The following is a 20330-nucleotide window of genomic DNA, read 5'->3' on the forward strand; positions in this document are numbered from 1 at the left end:
CTTCCATCCTGGTGTGTCCTTCAACTACCATTCCCCCGGTTTTAATTAGAATCTCTGGATATGTAGCAAGGGCCTAATATAGGAAGGAATATAAATTTATATGTGATACGTTTTTTTCTTTCCTCTCTTAGTTTGCAATTTTCTTTCTTTCTTAGATGAGAGGAAAGATGGGAATGAAGGGAGAACCAAGTGAAATTCTTCTTGGCTAAGAGTGTGGCAAATAACAGAAGAACATGATGTGACATCTTTTCTCTTCAAGTGCAGCCTCTGGCCCAGAATCAGAGAGAGATGCTCCGTAATGTCACAAGAGCTCTGCTTTCTTTTAGGCATTCTTTCTTTTAGACTTCCATTTTGTTCAAGACAAAAGCAGACACTCTTGAGTAACACCAGTATTTCAGATTTCTATCTGTTTTCTTCTGCTGTCAGTGATGAGTTGGCTAGAAGACGTGGGTTGTTCCCTTAGTCCTCTCCTAGGCTTTACCAGCGCCAGTTTCTGTTTATCCGTTAGGGTATAGAAGGGTAATTTTAGAACAGCAATTTTTTCATAGTGTTGCCACTCATTTCTTCCTAGCATCCTGGGATCAGTGGAATCAAGGCCAACCTTTAGAGCATATGCAGTGAGTACAGCATTTTAGAGGATTGGACTGGGACTGGGGCTGTTGGGAGGTCTTTACTGGGACCCCTGAGATGCTTGAGCCCAGGTCCTGCAGAATCTGCAGACTGGTTTGCTTCTTACCTTCTTTTCCATGGTTAGAGTGACATAAATGGTTATCATATCTTAAGCAACACTAGGATACACAGCTTTGTGTTAGGTCAGATAGGTTGCAGCTTGCATCCTCAAGGAATTTTATACAGGAAACAGGAAGAAAAGTGTGACAGAATAGTACAAGATGAATATTGATTTAATGTGAAAAAAATTATACAAAACTGTAAGTGTATGGGTAAAATAATATTTTACTCCCTTAATTTCATACCAGAAAAGAAATCCCTTTTGTCCATTTGGTCTGTTTGTCTATACATATGTACATATGCACAAACACATGCATGTATATATATACACACACATCTACATACATACATAACAATGGGACTATGTTGTATGTCATTCTGCATGTTAATTTTTTTTTTTTTAGTATATGATGAACATTCTCTGATGTCACTATTCTAGATTGACATATTGTTTGTGATAGCTGCATGGTATTTCTAGTATGTATGTACCACACTTTATTTAACTGTTATCTTTTTTTTTTTTTGAGATGGAGTCTCACACTGTCGCCTGTGCTGGAGTGCAATGGTGCGATCTCAGCTCACTGCAACCTCTGCCTCTTGGGTTCAAGTGATTCTCGTGCCTCAGCCACTGAGTGGCTGGGATTAGAGGCACCTGCCACCACACCTAGCTAATTTTTGTATTTTTACTAGAGACAGAGTTTCACCATGTTGACCAGGCTGGTCTCGAGCTCTTAACCTCAAGCCATCTTAACCTCAAGGCTGCCTCAGCCTCCCAAACTGCTGGGATTACAGGTGTGAGCCACTGCGCCCCAGCTTATTTAACTGTTATCTTACTGATGAGTATTAAAAAGATGTTGAGTTTTTCACTATGAAGTAATGCTACAATGAACATTCTTATCTGTATGTTTATGCTAGTGTTTTTATCATGTAGAATTCTAGACAATATTTAAATTGTTCAATATTAAGAAATACTGCCTACTCTTACTCCCAAAATGTTGTACCAGTTCATACTCCCACCAATAGGCTATAATAGAGATATTGATTGCATAACATAGTCAAAATTTATCAGGGTAACCAGCCCCCCATATTTCAATGTAGGTTCTTTTCTGTTTTCCTTAAGTATCAGCTGGTCTGAGAAGTAAAGAGAAAGAGTACAAAAGAGAAATTTTACAGCTGGGTCTCCAGGGGTGACATCACATATCGGCAGGTTCCGTGATGCCCCTTGAGCCACAAAACCAGCAAGTTTTTATTAGGGGTTTCAAAATGGGAGGGGTGTACGAATAGGGAATGGGTCACAGAGATCACATGCTTCAAAGGCAATACAATATCACAAGGGCAGAGAGGCAGAGTGAGATCACAAGGCCGGGGCGAAACTAGAATTACTGATGAAGGTCCATGCCCTGCTGGGCACACATTGTCACTGATAAACATCTTAACAGGAAACAGGGTTCGACAGCAGACAACTGGTCTGACTAGAATTCACCAGGCTGGAATTTCCTAATCCTAGCAAGCTTGAGGTCACTGCAGGAGACCAGGGCGTATTTCATCCCTTGTCTACAACTGCATAAGACAGACACTCCCAGAGCGGCCATTTTAGATACCTCTCCCTGGGAATGCATTAATTTTCCTAGGGTTATTCCTTACTGAGAAAAGAATTCAGCGATATTGCTCCTATTTGCTTTCTAAAGAAGAGAAATATGACTCTGTTCTGCCCAGCCCTTCAGGCAGTCAGACTTTATGGTTATCTCCCTTGTTCCCTGAAAATCGCTGTTATCCTGTTCTTTTCAAGGTGCCCAGATTTCATATTGTTCAAACACACATGTTTTACAAACAATTTGTGCAGATAACGCAATCATCACAGGGTCCTGAGGTGACATACATCCTCAGCTTATGAAGATGACGGGATTAAGAGATTAAAGTAAAGACAGGCATAGAAAATGAAAAGAGTATTGATTGGGGAAGTGATAAATGTCCATGAAATCTTCACAGTTTATGTTCAGAGATTGCAGTAAAGATAGGCATAAGAAATTATAAAAGTGCGTGAACCCGGGAGGCGGAGCTTGCAGTGAGCTGAGATCCGGCCACTGCACTCCAGCCTGGGCAGCAGAGCGAGACTCCGTCTCAAAAAAAAAAAAAAAAAAAAAAAAAAAAAGAAATTATAAAAGTATTAATTTGGGGAACTAACAAATGTCCATGAAATAATCACAATTTATGTTCTTCTGCCATGGCTTCAGCGGGTCCCTCCCTTCAGGTTCCCTGACTTCCTGCGACAGAAGTCTGTAGAAGATTATGGTTATAATATGTTGTAATTTGATATCACTTTATAGTTTATAATTCACTTTCATCTATCTTATTTAATTCACCAGCCTATGATGTGGTTTTATATCTGCATCTTTGAGATAAGGACATTTGAGAGTCAGGAAAGTTCACTGACTTGCCTGAACATCTTAATTAATAAATGGAAGGGCCAAGACTATTACCCAGATATTTTTTCTCTACTTTTGACATCCTTATAGTAAGTTAATTTAGGAAAGGCTTGAGGTTGGCCATATTTAGATGACATTTTCTTAGCATTTGTGAAAGTTGATAGGTTTTATGTAGTACTGGGTTACTATGGATTTGAAGGAAGAGAAAAATACAGAAAATGATTCAAATCAAATTTCATATAAAGAGAACATATTTATTGAACCATGAAATAATTTTTTGGTTGTATATATACGTAATATCTATCTGTAGATATACATACATGCCTATATCTATATCTATCTGTAGATATAGATACATGCCTGTATCTGTATCTAATCTGTATATCTTTATGTCTCTGTCTAGGCAGCCTAATGAATTTTAACATCAAGGCAGAATTGTGTATAATGAGTTTCTTTCTAAGTTGTAATATGGTGGTCCTATCTCTTTTGTAAGATTTGCAGTCTGAGTCATGGTAGAGATAACAGGCAGTTAGACACATTAGTTAGCATGCACTCTGAATACAGGGCCATTTGAAGGCCTAACTGGTGAGGCAAAGATAGCAGGATTCTCCTGGAAGGGTTAGAGATGGAAGTTGTAGAAGAGAGGCTATGATTCTAATGGGCTGGTAAAGCCAGTATACTCCAGCATGTATGTGGATCCAAGGATGGTCTTTTATTGGAAATTAGAAAGTGAGGTTGGTTTTGAAAATTTTCAGTATAGAGATACAGTCAAAATAATATAAAAGAAGAGAAAAAGGAAAGGAGCAGAAAGGAAGGAAAATAAAACCATTTTGAAGAATTAGAGATGGCAGGACGAGATAAAGAAAGAAGCTGGCCCTGTTTAGTTGACTGGAGTTCAGTGTAGGTGTCCCACTTTTTTGCTGCTTTTCTCTGCAGTCCCAGTTTTGATGAGGACTGCTTTGCAGAGTTTTATGGACGCCCTCAGGACTTCAGCCTGTGAAACTCTTCTGAAAAACAGCCAGCATTTATATTACTGCAGCATTGGGAAATCCTTTTGGGCACTGAAAGAACTGGCCTGAAGAAGTCTTTCCTTTTACTCACTAAATATTCACTTCTATTGGGATTGTAGAATTTTCATTTTGTTTCATGTGAAATTGTGATTAAAAGGTGGTCACTCCAGTTTTAGCAACCGCATGGGAAAACTAATCTCGTTACTTTGGAGCTTTATTGTATTTTTACCAGATATTTGTATCATCTGCATTGGGAAACACCGAGCAAATTCAGCACTGTTAAGATTTTTTTTACTGAGTCTTATTTTTTGAAAGGAAAAAAAAGTATTTGTATTTTTCATGCATATTTACATTCCATGTGTCATATATTTTTGGCAGACCTAGACTTCTGTAATCAAGGCATAGAGCCCTACATTTACATGAATATCCTGGTAAAATATATGGATATAATCCTGATTCATTTCCACATCATTTCTAAATTTATTGTAATTGCTTTTTAAATTTAGCAATATGTTTTTGAAAATATACAAGTGATATGTAAAAGAAAACAAAGTGTTATGTTTTTCTTATACTGGTGGCATTTCTGTACGTTATATTCTCTGTTTTATAGCATAGCATAGTGACTGAGAACAGACTTCCTGGGTTTAATTCTCAGCTTTGCCCGTTATTAGTCGTGTGACCTTGGACATGTTACTTGACCATTCTGTACAATCGTTCTGTCATCCTTAAAATGGATATTATAGCAGCAGGAATATCATAGTTGCTGTGAAATTTTTAAAGCTAACATATTCAAAGAGCTTAAGGCAGTTCTTTGATATTATACTTCCTAACAAAACTCAGGAGATAAAAGGTTATTCTTAAGAATGCAGATTGCCCCTTTGAATACTGAATATCTTGATATGTCTGTTCCTTTATGCTTCTGGATACTTAAAAAACAAAATTTTAAGAGTTTTTTTTTTTTTTTTTTGAGTTCCCACTGTTTTTATTTGAAATCTGTAACCACAGTGGAGGTGATTATTAACTTTCTGATTACTTTTTTCTGATATGTGTAGGATATTGTGTGAAAGGAAGGAGGCACAGGATACTAAATATATTGATGTTATGCTTGATGGCCTAATTTGGTAAAATCCAGCATATGGATATATTCTAATAAAAACAAAGTCACCAATCATGGAAGTAGTCCGTGTAATCCACTTGTCACCAAGTAGCTGGCTAGTGTCTCCAGGAGATTATGTCATATTCAGTAAGTTTAGTTTTGGTCCCTGTGTTCCCACGTTGCATGTTCAGTGGCTATAGCTAGATTGATCTGGGTGAGTGAAAGTCCATGTTGTTGAGCACATGTACAACCTCTGTCCCTTCTGCCATGGCTATGTTGTTCACGAACTCTTTAGGGAAGGACAGGAGTGACTAGAGAAAGAGATTAGTTGATCTCAATAGAATAGGTCATCTTGTCTGCCTGGTTATCAAGCTCTTCTATTGAAAATTGCTATTTGGTGAGCATTTACATGACTAGCCAGTCAAACCATTAGCTACTGTCTATGATGAATGTAGTTTTTCATCTCTGGCATGAATTCTTCAAAATGAACAACCAAGTATAGTATTCAAAATGTTGCCCACTGGGAGATTTTCTCTGCTCTGCCCTTAAGGGCTTCCAAGTGGGGCTGTAATGCTACAACTCGGCACAATAAATCAGGCCTAAATTTTTTTCTTCTTTAGTTAACTGGTCATGAGAAACTCCTCTCAGTGAGGTCACAGGTGAAGTTTAAAGAGAGGATCATTACAGCAAAAATAGGAGCTGTGGGAATCTCAGCCATTTGCTCATGTAACCGAACTGTGCCCTGAGCACCTGCCAGGTCTGATTTCATACATACCCTTCTGCATAAGGCTGAAATGCTCCATGCAAACCCAACTGTATGGCTTCAGAAGGTCAGACAGCACCAAGTTTATGTGGAGCACTCATGTTCCATAGCTTTGTTCCAAAATACTAAAGATCTGGTCTGACCTTTAAGGGGCCTGCCAAATGCTATACAGAATCCCTGTGTGCCACAGACACTTAAAACACCAGTGAATCTTTCGGCTCAGTGGCAGAGCAGGTTTCATAACAGCCTGGACCTGTTGTGGAGCCTTCTCTTATTATTACTGATTACTCAAATATGGCAGCTTTTCAAGCTACTTGATCAATAGGTCAGAATAACATACCCAAATGAGGTGTATGTTGCCTCCAGAGTCCAGAAAAGCCAACTAAATGCTGTGTCTCTGTATTAGTGGTAGGCAAGAGAGCTATCACTTTGAAAGGGATATCTTGAAATACTATAAGACCCCTAGAAAATTTAAAAGATGTAGTCAGCATGTAATGGACAGCATGACATTCTATGGACTAGAAGTACAACCAAGGTCCCTGTGGACTAGATTATGATAGTGTGCAGGAGACTTGACAGAGCCCTGAGGTAGGACAGTAGGGTAGGCAAATGCTTCAAGTAGTCTGCTAACACATATAGAGAAAACCAGAATTTGACAGATCAATAGCCGTATACCAGATGCCAGGAAATACATTGATGTGCTCCATCAGTAAAACCACATCTGATACAGCATCTGCACTCTTCAGAATCCATCTGTTTTCTACAAAGCCAAAGAGGCAACTTGAATAGAGATATGGCAGAATTGATCACCTTCTTCTTCCAAGTCCTTGATGGTGACTCTAATCTTTGCAATCTCTGCAGGAATTAAATGTTGCTTTTGGTTTACCATTTTCACAGGTAGAAATAGATAGTTCTAGGGGTTTGCAGTTAACCTTTCCTACCATTATAGCCCTTGCTCCACAGATTAGAGAACCAGTGAGGGAATCTGCTGAGTTTGTCTGTTCTAACACTGCATTTCAAAACTGGTAGAATAACCATGGCATGAGTTCTGGGATGAGTGGGAGTTGTACTGAGCCCAAACTTCATTAATCATGAGATTTCCATAAACTTCTGCTCTGAATAGAAGCAGTACCATAGAATATGATACTGACATGGTTGGGATGTTTGTCCCCTCCAAATCTCATGTTGAAATGTAATCCCCAATGTTGGAGGTTTGGACCTGCTGAGAGCTATTTGAGTCATGGGGTGGATCCCTCATGAAAGGCTTGATGCTGTCCTCCGAATAGTGAGTGAGTTTTTGCTCTGAGTTCACACAAGATTTGGTTGTTTAAAAGGCTGTGGCACTAACCCCTCTTGCTCTCTTTTCCTGCTCTCACCCTTCACCTTCCACCGTGATTGTAAGCCTCCTGAAACCTCTCCAGGAGCAGATGCTAGCACCATGCTTCTCACACACCCTGCAGAATTGTGAGCCAAAATAAACCTCTGTTTCTTATAAATTATGCAGCCTCATCCTTTGGGGAAAAAAGTGTGTGTGTGTGTATGTATATATATGTATATATAAATGCTAACAAATTTATAAGAAAAAGATAAACAACCCAGCTGAAAGATGAACAAAGGACTTGAACAAAAACTTCACAAAAATATCCAAACAGCCAAAACAAAACAAAAAAAAAATGGAGAATAAATATGTAAGTGAATTATTAATTTTAGGATTTCTAAAAGTTAAGAAAGGAAAATATTCTACTGTTGGCTTATCAGTAAATATACTATTTACATAACTACATTATTACAGTACTGTAACTCAAAAGTTTCAAATAAAGATTTTGATAGTACAAAGGGAAGAGAAATAAATTGGGCAATGCTGTGACAGCTAAATCTACATCTATACTTACAGGAAATCAGGAGTTAATATATATAATTGATAAACCAATAAGTAATTTCTTCATGTTATTTAGATATATAAAGAATATATAAAGAATAAAAATAGGAAAAAACCTTTAATTAAGAATGACTATTACTAAAAACAGGAATGGGGTGGTGAAGGTTGGGACAGGGTTTGATGATCACCTTAAAACTTATCTAATTATTTTTAAAATGTGTGTATTTCACGAATATTAAGATGAGTAAACAAAAAATTGATCCCACAAAACAGTGCAAATGAATTTAGTTATCTAAATATTTATCGGACTGTGTGCAAAGCATAGTGGTTGTAGGGAGCAATGGGATTAATAAAATCAATGGCTGCCTTCTAGAAGAATATAGCCTTTTCAGAGAATAAAACAAGTATTTAAAGCACTCCAAAGATCACTTGAGCTTGGGAGGTTGAGGCTGCCGTGAGCTGTGATTGTGCCACCGCACTCCAGTCTGGGTGATATACCCTGCTTAAAAAAAACAAAATAAAGCACTCCAGTGGCAGATAAGACTAAGGAAAGAGAACCAAGAGAATACCGCAACCTCCACTGACCATTCTAGCTACTGAAGCCCTATAAATGTGACATTCTGGCACACTCCAAATATAAAACACTCCACTCATATCATTAACCTGATAACCCCAGCATTGTTTCTGTAGATGCAATAAGAGAGAATCATAAATCCAGTCACTTCTACCATATGTGAGTTTTACAAATGTACATACATGTGGTGTGTTTGTATAAACATATGTGTATTATGTATGCATATATCATGTGCACACATTCACACATAATTTAAAATTTTTCTCACTTGGAAGATTTGTTAAACATTTCCGACAAATGGCAAATAAAGACTAGTCTAGATTGGATTTAACATTAGGACTGCTGTGTAAATGTTACCAACCTAAGCTAATTGTCTGTTGATCTCATGCTGCTACTGTCCTATTTCATTTGGAAATACAAATTTTAAGTATGAAACTTTTTTACTTAGTCTTATATAAAATTCAAAGAAACTTCAGGTCACAGTGATATTTGATGAGAAATGCTTAGAGGAAAGAATATTTTAATGTAGTTACTGTGAGCATTCAGGAGCACTGCTTTGGTTATTATACTTCGTAAGAAAAGGAAGAAGGCCAGGGAATATTTACATTCCAGTGAGCCAGGAGTGAAGTAAGACCACTGTACAGATACTGAATGAAGCAAAGGCATTATTAAGTCTGTTCATGCTATGTTCCTTAGTATTTTAAATTCAAGTTATTTCCCTTAATGTTTAACTACAAAAATGCCTTTGTTTAATCTCTTTGTTACAAACTCTTTATTTCTTAGAGAAATTGACCATTTATATTTAATAGGCACCGAAAAGTTGATTAGAGTCTCTGCTTATGGGCTGGTTTGACAGTGGGTGGGCTTCCATGTACAGGGTGACTGGGCACCAAGCTGGCATTCTACCATCAGATATTAGTATCTAGAGGTTTTTCCTCTGTGGCTATTTAGTTACAGTCTTTCAGTCTTCTGCATAGGCAATATGTTCCTGGCTTCTGGCAGTCTGAGAGCAGGATGGCGAAAGGAGCTGTGTTCTCAAATTGAATATGCATTCACTCAGTTCCCCCGTTTTCAGCCTTGCACTGATATTTTCGACTTTGGTGCTTGTCAGGTTCAGTTGTGCCACAGAGTTGGGCTACTGAAATGGAGATAGATGCTTTCATATGATTGTTCAGAGAGGAGGAGAACTAGGTGTGCAGTGGGGTTCCAGTGTCTCTGATTTTCAGTCAGTTTTCCAGTTTTCAGCTCTACCTATACTCTCTGTGGTAACTGGCATCCACAGATTCTCTGGGGATCTACAGGATCGTTTCAGTTTTTTTGAAGCATATTTCCCTGGAAGTATTGAGAATAAATTGTTCTCTGTTCTGCTTTCTTAAGTCAGTTACCACAACACCATTTGCTTTTTTTTTTTTGCCTTAAAACATTAAAAAACATCCTGGCTAACCAGGTGAAACCCCATCTTTACTAAAAATACAAAAAAAAAAAAAATTAGCTGGGTGTGGTGGTGGGTGCCTGTAGTCCCAGCTACTCGGGAGGCTGAGGCAGGAGAATGGTGTGAACCCGGGAGGTGGAGCTTGCAGTGAGCTGAGATCGTGCCACTGCACTCCAGCCTGGGCAACAGAGCGAGACTCCGTCTCAAAAAAAAAAAAAAATAAAAAAATAAATAAATAAATAAATAAAATGAATTTAAAAATTTTTTTTATCTACTAATGTGTCTTTCATTTATACCTCTTGTCCTTTTGGTTTATATACTTTGTTTAAAAAAAATCCCTTTACTGTCATTTCAGTGTGATTTTGGGGATGTGGACTGTGGTCAGTCTGCATTTTTAACCAGAAATTTAGAAGCCTTTTATTTGCTCACCATTTTCGTTTTAGTATCTGGCACGTAGTAGGTTCTTAAACAGATATTTGATGAAATATTAAATGAATTGTTAGAAGTTTTTATAGTTGTGGGAGGCTTTTATGGTAGAATGATGTTATGACTATGCAAATATAACAAGTTAAAAGGCATCTTTTAAATTATGGTTTTACTTTGGCTTCATTCCATTTTTTGTTTTTGTTCCTTAACATGGTCAAGGGAATGAAATACTTTGAACAGTGTAGTAGTGCAGGATGGATATATGTTAGTTTACTTGGTCAAACACAATTTTAGCTGTCACATTAGGCTTAAGATACACAATTGTCTATTTATAATTTTTCTAGAGAAATTACCTCTACCTCTATAGAGGTAGACTTGTATTGAGATTAATTTATAATTATGCACAGCCTTTAGTCTTAATTATATGTATATTTAGGGTACTTCTGTAGAGGCCGATGGTGATTATGGTGTAAAAATCTTCCAACTACCACTGCTGTCTTTCCACTGGCCCCTTTGTGGTTAATAAAGTTCAAGAGCAGCTGGCTTAGTGTGGCATCATATCCAGGTATGTTTTGTATTACAAAGTGAATATGTGAGGATGGATAAAATCTAGTAAGGGCAAAGAAATTAAACTGTAGAAGTGAAAGTAAGTAGTAAAGTTGATATTTTGAAGGAGTAGATCAGGATTCTTCTTTTTTATATAGGCAGCCCTGGACAAAGAAAGATGGGATTGTAGAGCTATAGGTATAGTAGAGAGTCCCTGATTTGGCTACATTGCTGGATCTTAGATCTTAGAAATGTGATATTCCTGCCCATCATACACTAGTAAGTGAATGAATGAAATTTTGACAATGACCCTTAAAATCAATGACTAGGCTGGGTGCAGTGACTGATGCCTGTAATCCCAGCACTTTGGGAGGCTGAAGCAGGTGGATCGCCTGAGGTCGGGAGTTCCAGAACAGCCTGACCAACATGGAGAACCCCCATCTCTACTAAAAATACAAAGTTAGCTGGGCATGGTGGCACATACCTGTAATCCCAGCTACTGGGGAGGCTGAGGCAGGAGAATCGCTTGAATGTGGGAGGCGGAGGTTATGGTGAGCCGAGATCGCGCCGTTGCACTCCAGCCTGGGCAACAAGAGTGAAACTCTGTTTTAAAAAAAAAAAAAAAAAAAAATTCAGTGACTGATTCTAAGTCAAAATAATGAGTAAACTGCAATTTGTTTTAAACCGCTGTACATTTATGTTTTCCCAGTCTTTTAAGAGCTTATTAAAGGAATCTTGCCAGAAATTCAGAGACTTCTTTCTAACTATAAAGAGGTTAGCTGTCCAGTAAAGACCTACATAAGGAAAAACCCATACCACAAAATGTGTAAGACAGCAGATTAAGAAAGTCCCTTACAGAAAACTCTAGAGCTACAGAAATCTGGTTAAGAAATTGGGGGTTAGGATAAGAGAAATGTGATAAGAAACTCTTTGGAGTAGATTCTTTGTAAGTTTTCTGGAGTAGATTCTTCATACCTGAATTTTTTTAGTCATCTCTCCTTTAACATCTCTAACTTTGTTATTTGGTTGACACATTCTGATCAAGTTGCTAACACAAAATAAGATTGGTTATTTAGGGAGAAGAAAATAGAGAAGATAGATGTATATATATCAGAAAAGAAAGGATGAAAGTCAGTGGACTTGGGAGAGAAGAGAGACTATGAGAAACAAAGAGAGCTTTAGTAAAATAAAACTTCTGAAAATATTACCAAGACTTCTTACTTAGAATTTTTCTCTCCTCTTGAGTAAATTCTCCAGTATGGTTGGTGGTGGAACTTCTGGAAAGAAATTAAAAATGAATGAATTTTTAATTCAAAAACTAAAAATGAAAAAAAATTGATGAATTAATTGGATAAATAAATAGAAAGCAAGCCAATAAAACGTTTCAGATCTTCATTGACAATTACCTAGTACCTACTTAATAAGGATGTTAGAACTAAAAATTGTTATGTGTGAAATAGGAAACCTGCTTTAGGTTTCTTTGTCATCCGGTTTTGTGCTAATGTAAAATTAGAGTAAGAACTTGTACCAAACAACTATTAACTAAAAAAAATAGTGCTCTCAGGAGAACCAGGTAATAAAACTCTTTATTAATAGTGACTATAGAAAAGCATGAAAATTAAAATTAACATTTAATTAAAATTAAAGCCACTGGAAATATTTTAAAAATTAACAGTAAGATTATAACTTTTGTCTTTGGGGCAGTAATACGTTTTGAGATTCCTTGCACTTTTGCTTTATATATGAATGTCATGAAATTTCCACCATGGTTGACGAAAGATAAAATAACAACAGTATTTTAGTGTTGACTACACTGGAGGCTAAAATATTTTTAAAGGATCAAAAAGAGCAAAACTGATCCTTCATAATGAAAGGCAGCCCTGGAGTTAAATGTTATTTACAAATCTCATTTCTCATTGATTTTTTGTGTTTTGGTTTTGTTTTCAGGCAAAAGGACTCTTGTGGAAGATGGAACTCATTGTCCATTTTCCAGAATGTATTTCCAAGCCCATCAATGGAACCTGATACTGCTGTTCTGTGTTGAAATGCTTGAAGAACACCTGCATCTCTGCTTGCATCTTCCATCCTACCGAAACCATGGTCTTCTCGGCAGTGTTGACTGCGTTCCATACCGGGACATCCAACACAACATTTGTAGTGTATGAAAACACCTACATGAATATTACACTCCCTCCACCATTCCAGCATCCTGACATCAGTCCATTGCTTAGATATAGTTTTGAAACCATGGCTCCCACTGGTTTGAGTTCCTTGACAGTGAATAGTACAGCTGTGCCCACAACACCAGCAGCATTTAAGAGCCTCAACTTGCCTCTTCAAATTACCCTTTCTGCTATAATGATATTCATTCTGTTTGTGTCTTTTCTTGGGAACTTGGTTGTTTGCCTCATGGTTTACCAAAAAGCTGCCATGCGATCTGCAATTAACATCCTCCTTGCCAGCCTGGCTTTTGCAGACATGTTGCTTGCAGTGCTGAACATGCCCTTTGCCCTGGTAACTATCTTTACTACCCGATGGATTTTTGGGAAATTCTTCTGTAGGGTATCTGCTATGTTTTTCTGGTTATTTGTGATAGAAGGAGTAGCCATCCTGCTCATCATTAGCATAGATAGGTTCCTTATTATAGTCCAGAGGCAGGATAAGCTAAACCCATATAGAGCTAAGGTTCTGATTGCAGTTTCTTGGGCAACTTCCTTTTGTGTAGCTTTTCCTTTAGCCATAGGAAACCCTGACCTGCAGATACCTTCCCGAGCTCCCCAGTGTGTGTTTGGGTACACAACCAATCCAGGCTACCAGGCTTATGTGATTTTGATTTCTCTCATTTCTTTCTTCATACCCTTCCTGGTAATATTGTATTCATTTATGGGCATACTCAACACCCTTCGGCACAATGCCTTGAGGATCCATAGCTACCCTGAAGGTATATGCCTCAGCCAGGCCAGCAAACTGGGTCTCATGAGTCTACAGAGACCTTTCCAGATGAGCATTGACATGGGCTTTAAAACACGTGCCTTCACCACTATTTTGATTCTCTTTGCTGTCTTCATTGTCTGCTGGGCCCCGTTCACCACTTACAGCCTTGTGGCAACATTCAGTAAGCACTTTTACTATCAGCACAACTTTTTTGAGATTAGCACCTGGCTACTGTGGCTCTGCTACCTCAAGTCTGCATTGAATCCACTGATCTACTACTGGAGGATTAAGAAATTCCATGATGCTTGCCTGGACATGATGCCTAAGTCCTTCAAGTTTTTGCCGCAGCTCCCTGGTCACACAAGGCGACGGATACGTCCCAGTGCGGTCTATGTGTGTGGGGAACATCGGACGGTGGTGTGAATATTGGAACTGACTGACATTTTGGGTGATGCTTGTTCTTTATTGACATTGAAGTTTCTTTCTCATAGCCTCTCCACTTATACTTTATTTTTTTTTATGGACTTTGTGTATGTATGTGTGTGAGCAGTGTAAAGAAAGAATGGTAATTATGGTTCTGTTACCAAGAATAAACAATAGGAAAGTGATTACAAATATTACCTCCAGGGTTCAATAGAAATCCTCAATTTAGGGTGAGGAGATGTTTTTTTGGTTTTGGTTTTTGGGTTTTTCCTTGATTGATTTTGTTTTCATAGTAGGAATCAGGATTGTGCTTTATTGAGCCTGCAGTTATATTGAATTGTAGGCATTTTATGTGCTGCTAAGGTATGCTTAGTTGAGTTTATTAAGACTTTTTTTTTTCTGGAAGACACTGCTGCTTTTTACCATCACATTGGAGCCAAACATCTCAATCAATATATATTTAGATTTATTTTAAAAACTAACCCAAGAAGGTTAGTGACATTTTAAAGGTCATTACTATTTTCTTTGGTGCACTTTAAGAGACAATGTACAAATTAATTCAGTCTTATTTTTCAGAATTGTTTTTATACATGATACGTGCTTTAGGAAACGTGCATTATCATTTATGGGAAGATAGTTTTAAAAAATGTTTTATCTGCATGTACAGTTGTAAAAGAGAGAACATAAAATGTAGAAATTTTTCTAAGCACAATAGCAACTCTTCAGAGCAATAGCACAAAATCAAGGAGACAGCATCCTTGCGAATTTAAAAGGTGAATGTAGTGAGGGGGATGGCAGGTGGCTGGTGCAGGCTGTGGTGATTCCTTTTACTCAAGGGTTTTTGTGGAGTATAGGGAGAAGGGGTTGACATTTATGGACCTATGTTTCAGGCACTGTACATCATTTTATCCTCACAAGATGCTGTGAGGTAGGTATTATTGTTTTCATTCTTAGAGGTGAAGAAAGCAGGTCTCAGAGGGACTAAAATCCTGCCCAAGGTTAGTGGTAGAGCTGGGATCCAAAAATCTGTCAGAATCCTGAGGCTGCGCTGTTCCAGTATGCCACACAGACAGTTCATTCAGTTTAGACGTCTCATAGTCAAGAGGGAACTCTATGCATCCTTTAATTTTTTTAGACTATAATATTCTTTTTAAAAATTAGCCTTTATTTTCTTACTACCAAAAGAAATATGAAGGCATTACAGAAACACTGGAAAATAGAAAAGAAAAAATATAATCACTTACAACTACTATTTGTTTTTTGGAGACAGAGTCTCGCTTTGCCACCCAGGCTGGAGTGCAGTGGTGTGATCATGGCTCATTGTAGCCTCAACCTTGCAGGCTCAGGTAATCCTCCTGTCTCAGCCTCCTGAATAGCTGGAAACACACACACACACACACACACACACACACACACACGTGCTGGAAACACACACACACGTGCTGGAAACACACACACACACACACACACACGTGTGTGCCACCACACCCAGCTAATTTTTTGTATTTTCTTTTGTAAAGACAAGGTTTCACCATGTTACCCAGGCTGGTCTCAGACTCCTGAGCTCAAACGATCTGCCTGCCTTGGCCTCCCAAAATGTTGGGATTACAGGCATGAGCCACCACACCTGATTTACAACCACTGTTTAATGTGAGACTTAAAAATCTTAGATAAATAAGGCTATGAAGGAAATCCAGTGATTTTTTTGTTTTTGATTTGCAAAACAAGTGACTAACAATTATTGAGAAATTAAAGAGCTGTGTGTAGGTCTTGAGCCTGTGGGTTTGGGGGTTTCTAGTTGTCCACCTGTGTTAGTTCTAAGTGTTCTGGGTAAAACAGTATTGCCCCAATGCTTGCCCTAGCAGAGCTGGAGTTTGTGAACGTACTCAGATGTGTGTCTCCTACAAAGAAGGGAAAATGAACCCTGGTCTGAGCCTAGAATAAGTTTTAATGGGGCATGTCTGACATTTCAAATTATTTTTCTCTTGCTGACAGTCTGCTCCCAGGTACATCTAAGGCCTTGGTCAGCTTCTCTGTTACCAGTGGCTCACTTTATAAAACAGCCCACAGGGATAAGGGCTGAAAGTATTGCCACTTGGCTACATCACTGATTAAGTAAGTTAACTGTGGACTTACAGCATCTTTTCAGGATGTTAGTGCTTTGTGAGCCAGTGGAAAAAAATAAGCTTCTATTTCTTCATTTGGAAAACCAGAGAGTTGGATTAGATGAATCTCTAACATCCTGTCCAACTCAAATGTGCTTTCCTCCATACTAGGGTATAGATTTTTGAAGAGCCAAGCTGACTTCAGCATCACCTCACTCTTTGGTCTCTAGTATTACTTCTTTACATTTTACTTCATTAGCTATTTCTTAATATTAAATATCTGAAGAGCTTGTGGCACTGTGTCCGGAGTTTAGGGCATTGAAAGGTTGATGACATCATGAAAGACCTGGGAAACCCTGCTCTTAAGGAAATTGTACCGGTGTTGGAACTCATTGACCAGTTAAAGAGCTCTTTGGAGACTCAAGCATATTATTCAACATGTTTTTGGGATTATCTTCAAATGATAGTCACCTACCTCTTTCATTTCTAATTTTTATTCACAAGTAAAATTGTTTTTGTCCATAGGGATTTTATAGGACATAAGCACTGTAGTAGATACTAGTAGCATGTTGTATTTTGCTTTCCATTTTCAATATAAACTAGATTTCAAGCAGATATCGATACGGACTTTTTTTTATTAGACTTTCTCTGAGGAAAGTCAGCATGATCTGTATTCATCTTACATATTGGTAGGTCGTGAAGACTCCTTTTTGGCTGGAGTTGAAACTGAGCTTTGTTTTCTTTGTTCCTGTTTTATGGGCAGTCTTTAGGTACTTTCATGCTACTTAATAGGCAGTGCCTCATTTGGTGAGAGTTCTGGAGTGCCTGCCGAGACGCTCCCTGTTTGTGAACAAAGATTATGAAGGGGTCTTTGTGAGAATTCAGCAACAACACTGAACAGCAGTTTTTTTTTACACTGGATTATCTTGATCTGATGAGAGTTTACAAATCATTTTGAACATTTTTATTATGTATACATTTTGAAAGCTTTAAAAATAAGTACTACGGAGCACCTTTGAGAAATGTAGGAGCAAAATCATTTGTTGCCTATTCCCCCATATTTTCTTGAGGCAGGGAAAGATACCACTACTAATTCTCACTGCTGACAGGCATAATCCGAAATGGTTTTTGTTTGCCTATTTTTCCTTCTGGCTAGTAAGAAGCATGACCACAAACGAAATATTTGTGGTCAAAAGAAAGATGCAAGAGAAATTCCAAATAGTATGAAGTCATGTTTTTTAAACTTTTAATACGTGTTTAAGCATTCCCAAGGGAGCTTGTTAGCAGTACAGATTCCTGGGCCCCCAGAGGGTCTGTGGTTGAGCCCAGGAATGTGCATTTTTATTTTATTGAGCACTCTGCCTGACTCTGGCTCAGGTAGTCCCTGGGAAACACTTCAGGAAACATTCCTGTAGAAAATATATCTATTTAAATATTGTCTGTTTTATCCCACAATGTTTGTTTTGCGTCGCAAGCCATTATCTTCTAGGCATGGGTAATCCACATTGAGAGGAAAATCTACACAACATTGTGCCTAATTTGCTGCCACCTGTGTTTGTGCTGGATCTTGCCAGTGTTAGCTTTATTTTCTTTCAACTGGCAAAATACTGATAAAAGCATATAGCTTCACAGTAGAGCAAAAAAGGTGACTAAATTGAAAGTCATGACTGTCAGCAGTCTAATTATGCTAATATTTTATTTTCTTCTAGAGAGGTATCTTTATTGTATGTAATTCCCTGAAGAAATGTAAAGATTTATCTAATTCCCATTGCTCTGCCAGTTGTGTTCGATGGAAGCATTGAAGTAAAATAAAATAACCTTTTTAATCTCTGTATTTCTGTTGCCCACAAAGATATTTAAATTTTTTCTTGATCTTTGTTTTTGTTTATGTGAAAATATTTACGTATGTATCATTTCTGTATATATCACAGAAAAGTTTTCACTTGCTTGACATTTTATTCTACAATGATTTTTAGTTTAAGTTTAAAGAATGGCTACATTCAGATTTATTTTCACAACTATAGTCCTGCTAAACTGCCTTCATTGAAAACTCAGTTTTTATAATAAAAAATGTCAAAGCACAAGTTTGTTATTGGAGGTAAATTATAAGTTTCTCAGATATCTATTGGTACTAGACCTTTGTGATTAAAATTAATTTATTTTACAATAGTAACTGACCTATATGGAGAAAAAGAAACACCTTGAATTATGGGTTCTAATATTTAAATATAAAAAAATAAAAAAATATGGTTATTTGTGCATATTCTTATCACAACCAAGCAAACAGCTCCTAATAAGAAAATAAATAAATATTTAACATTTCTAAAGTGGAGTTTTTTTAAAAAAAAGGACTACTGCATCTCATTTAGAAAAGTTTATCATGAATAATAATTTCTGTTAAAAGCTGAATTTAGCTTCAGATTGTGCTTCCTTTGGGTTCTTATTTTCAAATTAGACCTCAAGACCTGTGTGCATATAACTGTATTCTAGTTTTAGAAGTTCTCAGAGTAGTTCAAGATGATATGACAAAAAACTAGTAGTATAGTCCACAATTGTTAGTAGAGTTATAAAGCTGTTAAACAGCTTTAAGAAATTCTGTCTAGGAAAGTGATGAAAATTTTACTGCTGAATTATTTAAAATTAGATTGTCAGTTTGGCAAAGCAATGATAATGTCTGCTTCTATTTTGATGAAATGATTTCATACTGCATTTCCATTTCTAAAAGCAAAGGCCTTTCTGTACTTATAAATCCATAGGAAACATCATTTATTTGTATGAGAGTTTCAGTTTTGTGCCAGTTAAACATGAGGGTTGTAAGTCACAAAAGAAGGTTGATTTACAAAAGCAGGTTGTTATTGAATCTACATTTGATGTTTCCTTCTGACACAAAAAAGTAAGAAAGATACAGCAAAATAGATATTAAAGCAACATGTTGAATTAAAAGAATAGTCACATCTACTATGAGACTAATGAACCCCACTCAATTCATCCATAATAAAGAGAACCCTTATAGAGCAATTTCTGCCTTCACTATCAAGGTGCAGTCAATTAGATTTAATATAAAAACGGAAAAAAAAAGTAAGTTTCATGGCTGTATCAGTCAAGGTTTAAGCAGAGAAGCAGAACCAGTAGGAGAGAATAAGATTTATTGCAAAGAATTAGCTTATATGATTGTAGGGCTGGCTAGGCAGGTCCGAAATATGAAAGGCAGGCTTTCAGGAAGGGAAGACTGGAACTCTCAGGCACAGGCTGAAGGTGCTGTCCACAGATGGAGTTTCTTCCTTAGGGAAACCTCAGCTCTAATCTTTGGGCCTTTCAACTGCTTGAATCAGTCCCATCCAGATTATTAATCTCCTTTAGTTAGTGTGGACTGATTATAGACTTTAATCACATCTACAAAATACTTAACAGCAACACCTAGATTAGTATTTGATGGATGTTGGGACTCCTTGGGAAGCTGTCAGCCAGAGATACCTTTCTGTACTTACCACCTCTCTGTGGACTCATTAGCAAGGTAACTGCAAATGGCACAGAAGACATTTCTCTCTGACAGGAGAGAGAAGAAAAGATTTTTCTTACACAGTTTCCCCAAAGGTAATCTCAAAAGCGATGATTAACCTAGAATGCAAGACATCACTATATGTGAATCTGTATGAAGGCTGCTATTGCCAAGCAGTGGGTTCTATTTGATTTCTCCTGAGGGCAAAAGCCTTCTCATGAAAACAAATCTACAGTGAAACAAGAGGCATACTGAAGGGAAATATAAAAAATGTAATCTAACAGATGTGATGCCAGCCACCTCTTCCCACCCCTCTAACCCAAGACTTCTTATATAGACATAGATCTTTATTTCTAGCCCCACCTTTCTCCTTTAATTACACTTTCTCTCCTACTGGATGCTAAGCTCCCTGAGGGCCAGGCGCTAGGCTTGTGCGTGGTTTCCCTAGCATCTACCATGGTGGCTGACAGAGAGCGGTACCCTCTCAA

General features: G+C 37.5%; 1 protein-coding gene across 2 annotated transcripts in view; it reads left to right on the top strand.

Annotated features, from left to right (window-relative positions):
* The window catches only part of LOC105498569 (G protein-coupled receptor 63), a 44191-nt gene extending 25764 nt beyond the window's left edge, over window positions 1-18427 (top strand). For both annotated transcript variants that reach the window (XM_011770713.3, XM_011770714.3), the window contains exon 2: window positions 12829-18427. In XM_011770713.3, coding sequence (XP_011769015.1) covers window positions 12979-14238 — 1260 coding nt within the window. In that variant the 5' untranslated portion in view covers window positions 12829-12978 and the 3' untranslated portion in view covers window positions 14239-18427. The remainder of the gene's footprint in view (window positions 1-12828) is intronic.
* The last annotated feature ends 1903 nt before the right edge of the window (window positions 18428-20330 follow it).

This window comes from Macaca nemestrina, chromosome 5 (genome assembly GCF_043159975.1).
Source record: "Macaca nemestrina isolate mMacNem1 chromosome 5, mMacNem.hap1, whole genome shotgun sequence".
Lineage (NCBI taxonomy): Eukaryota > Metazoa > Chordata > Mammalia > Primates > Cercopithecidae > Macaca > Macaca nemestrina.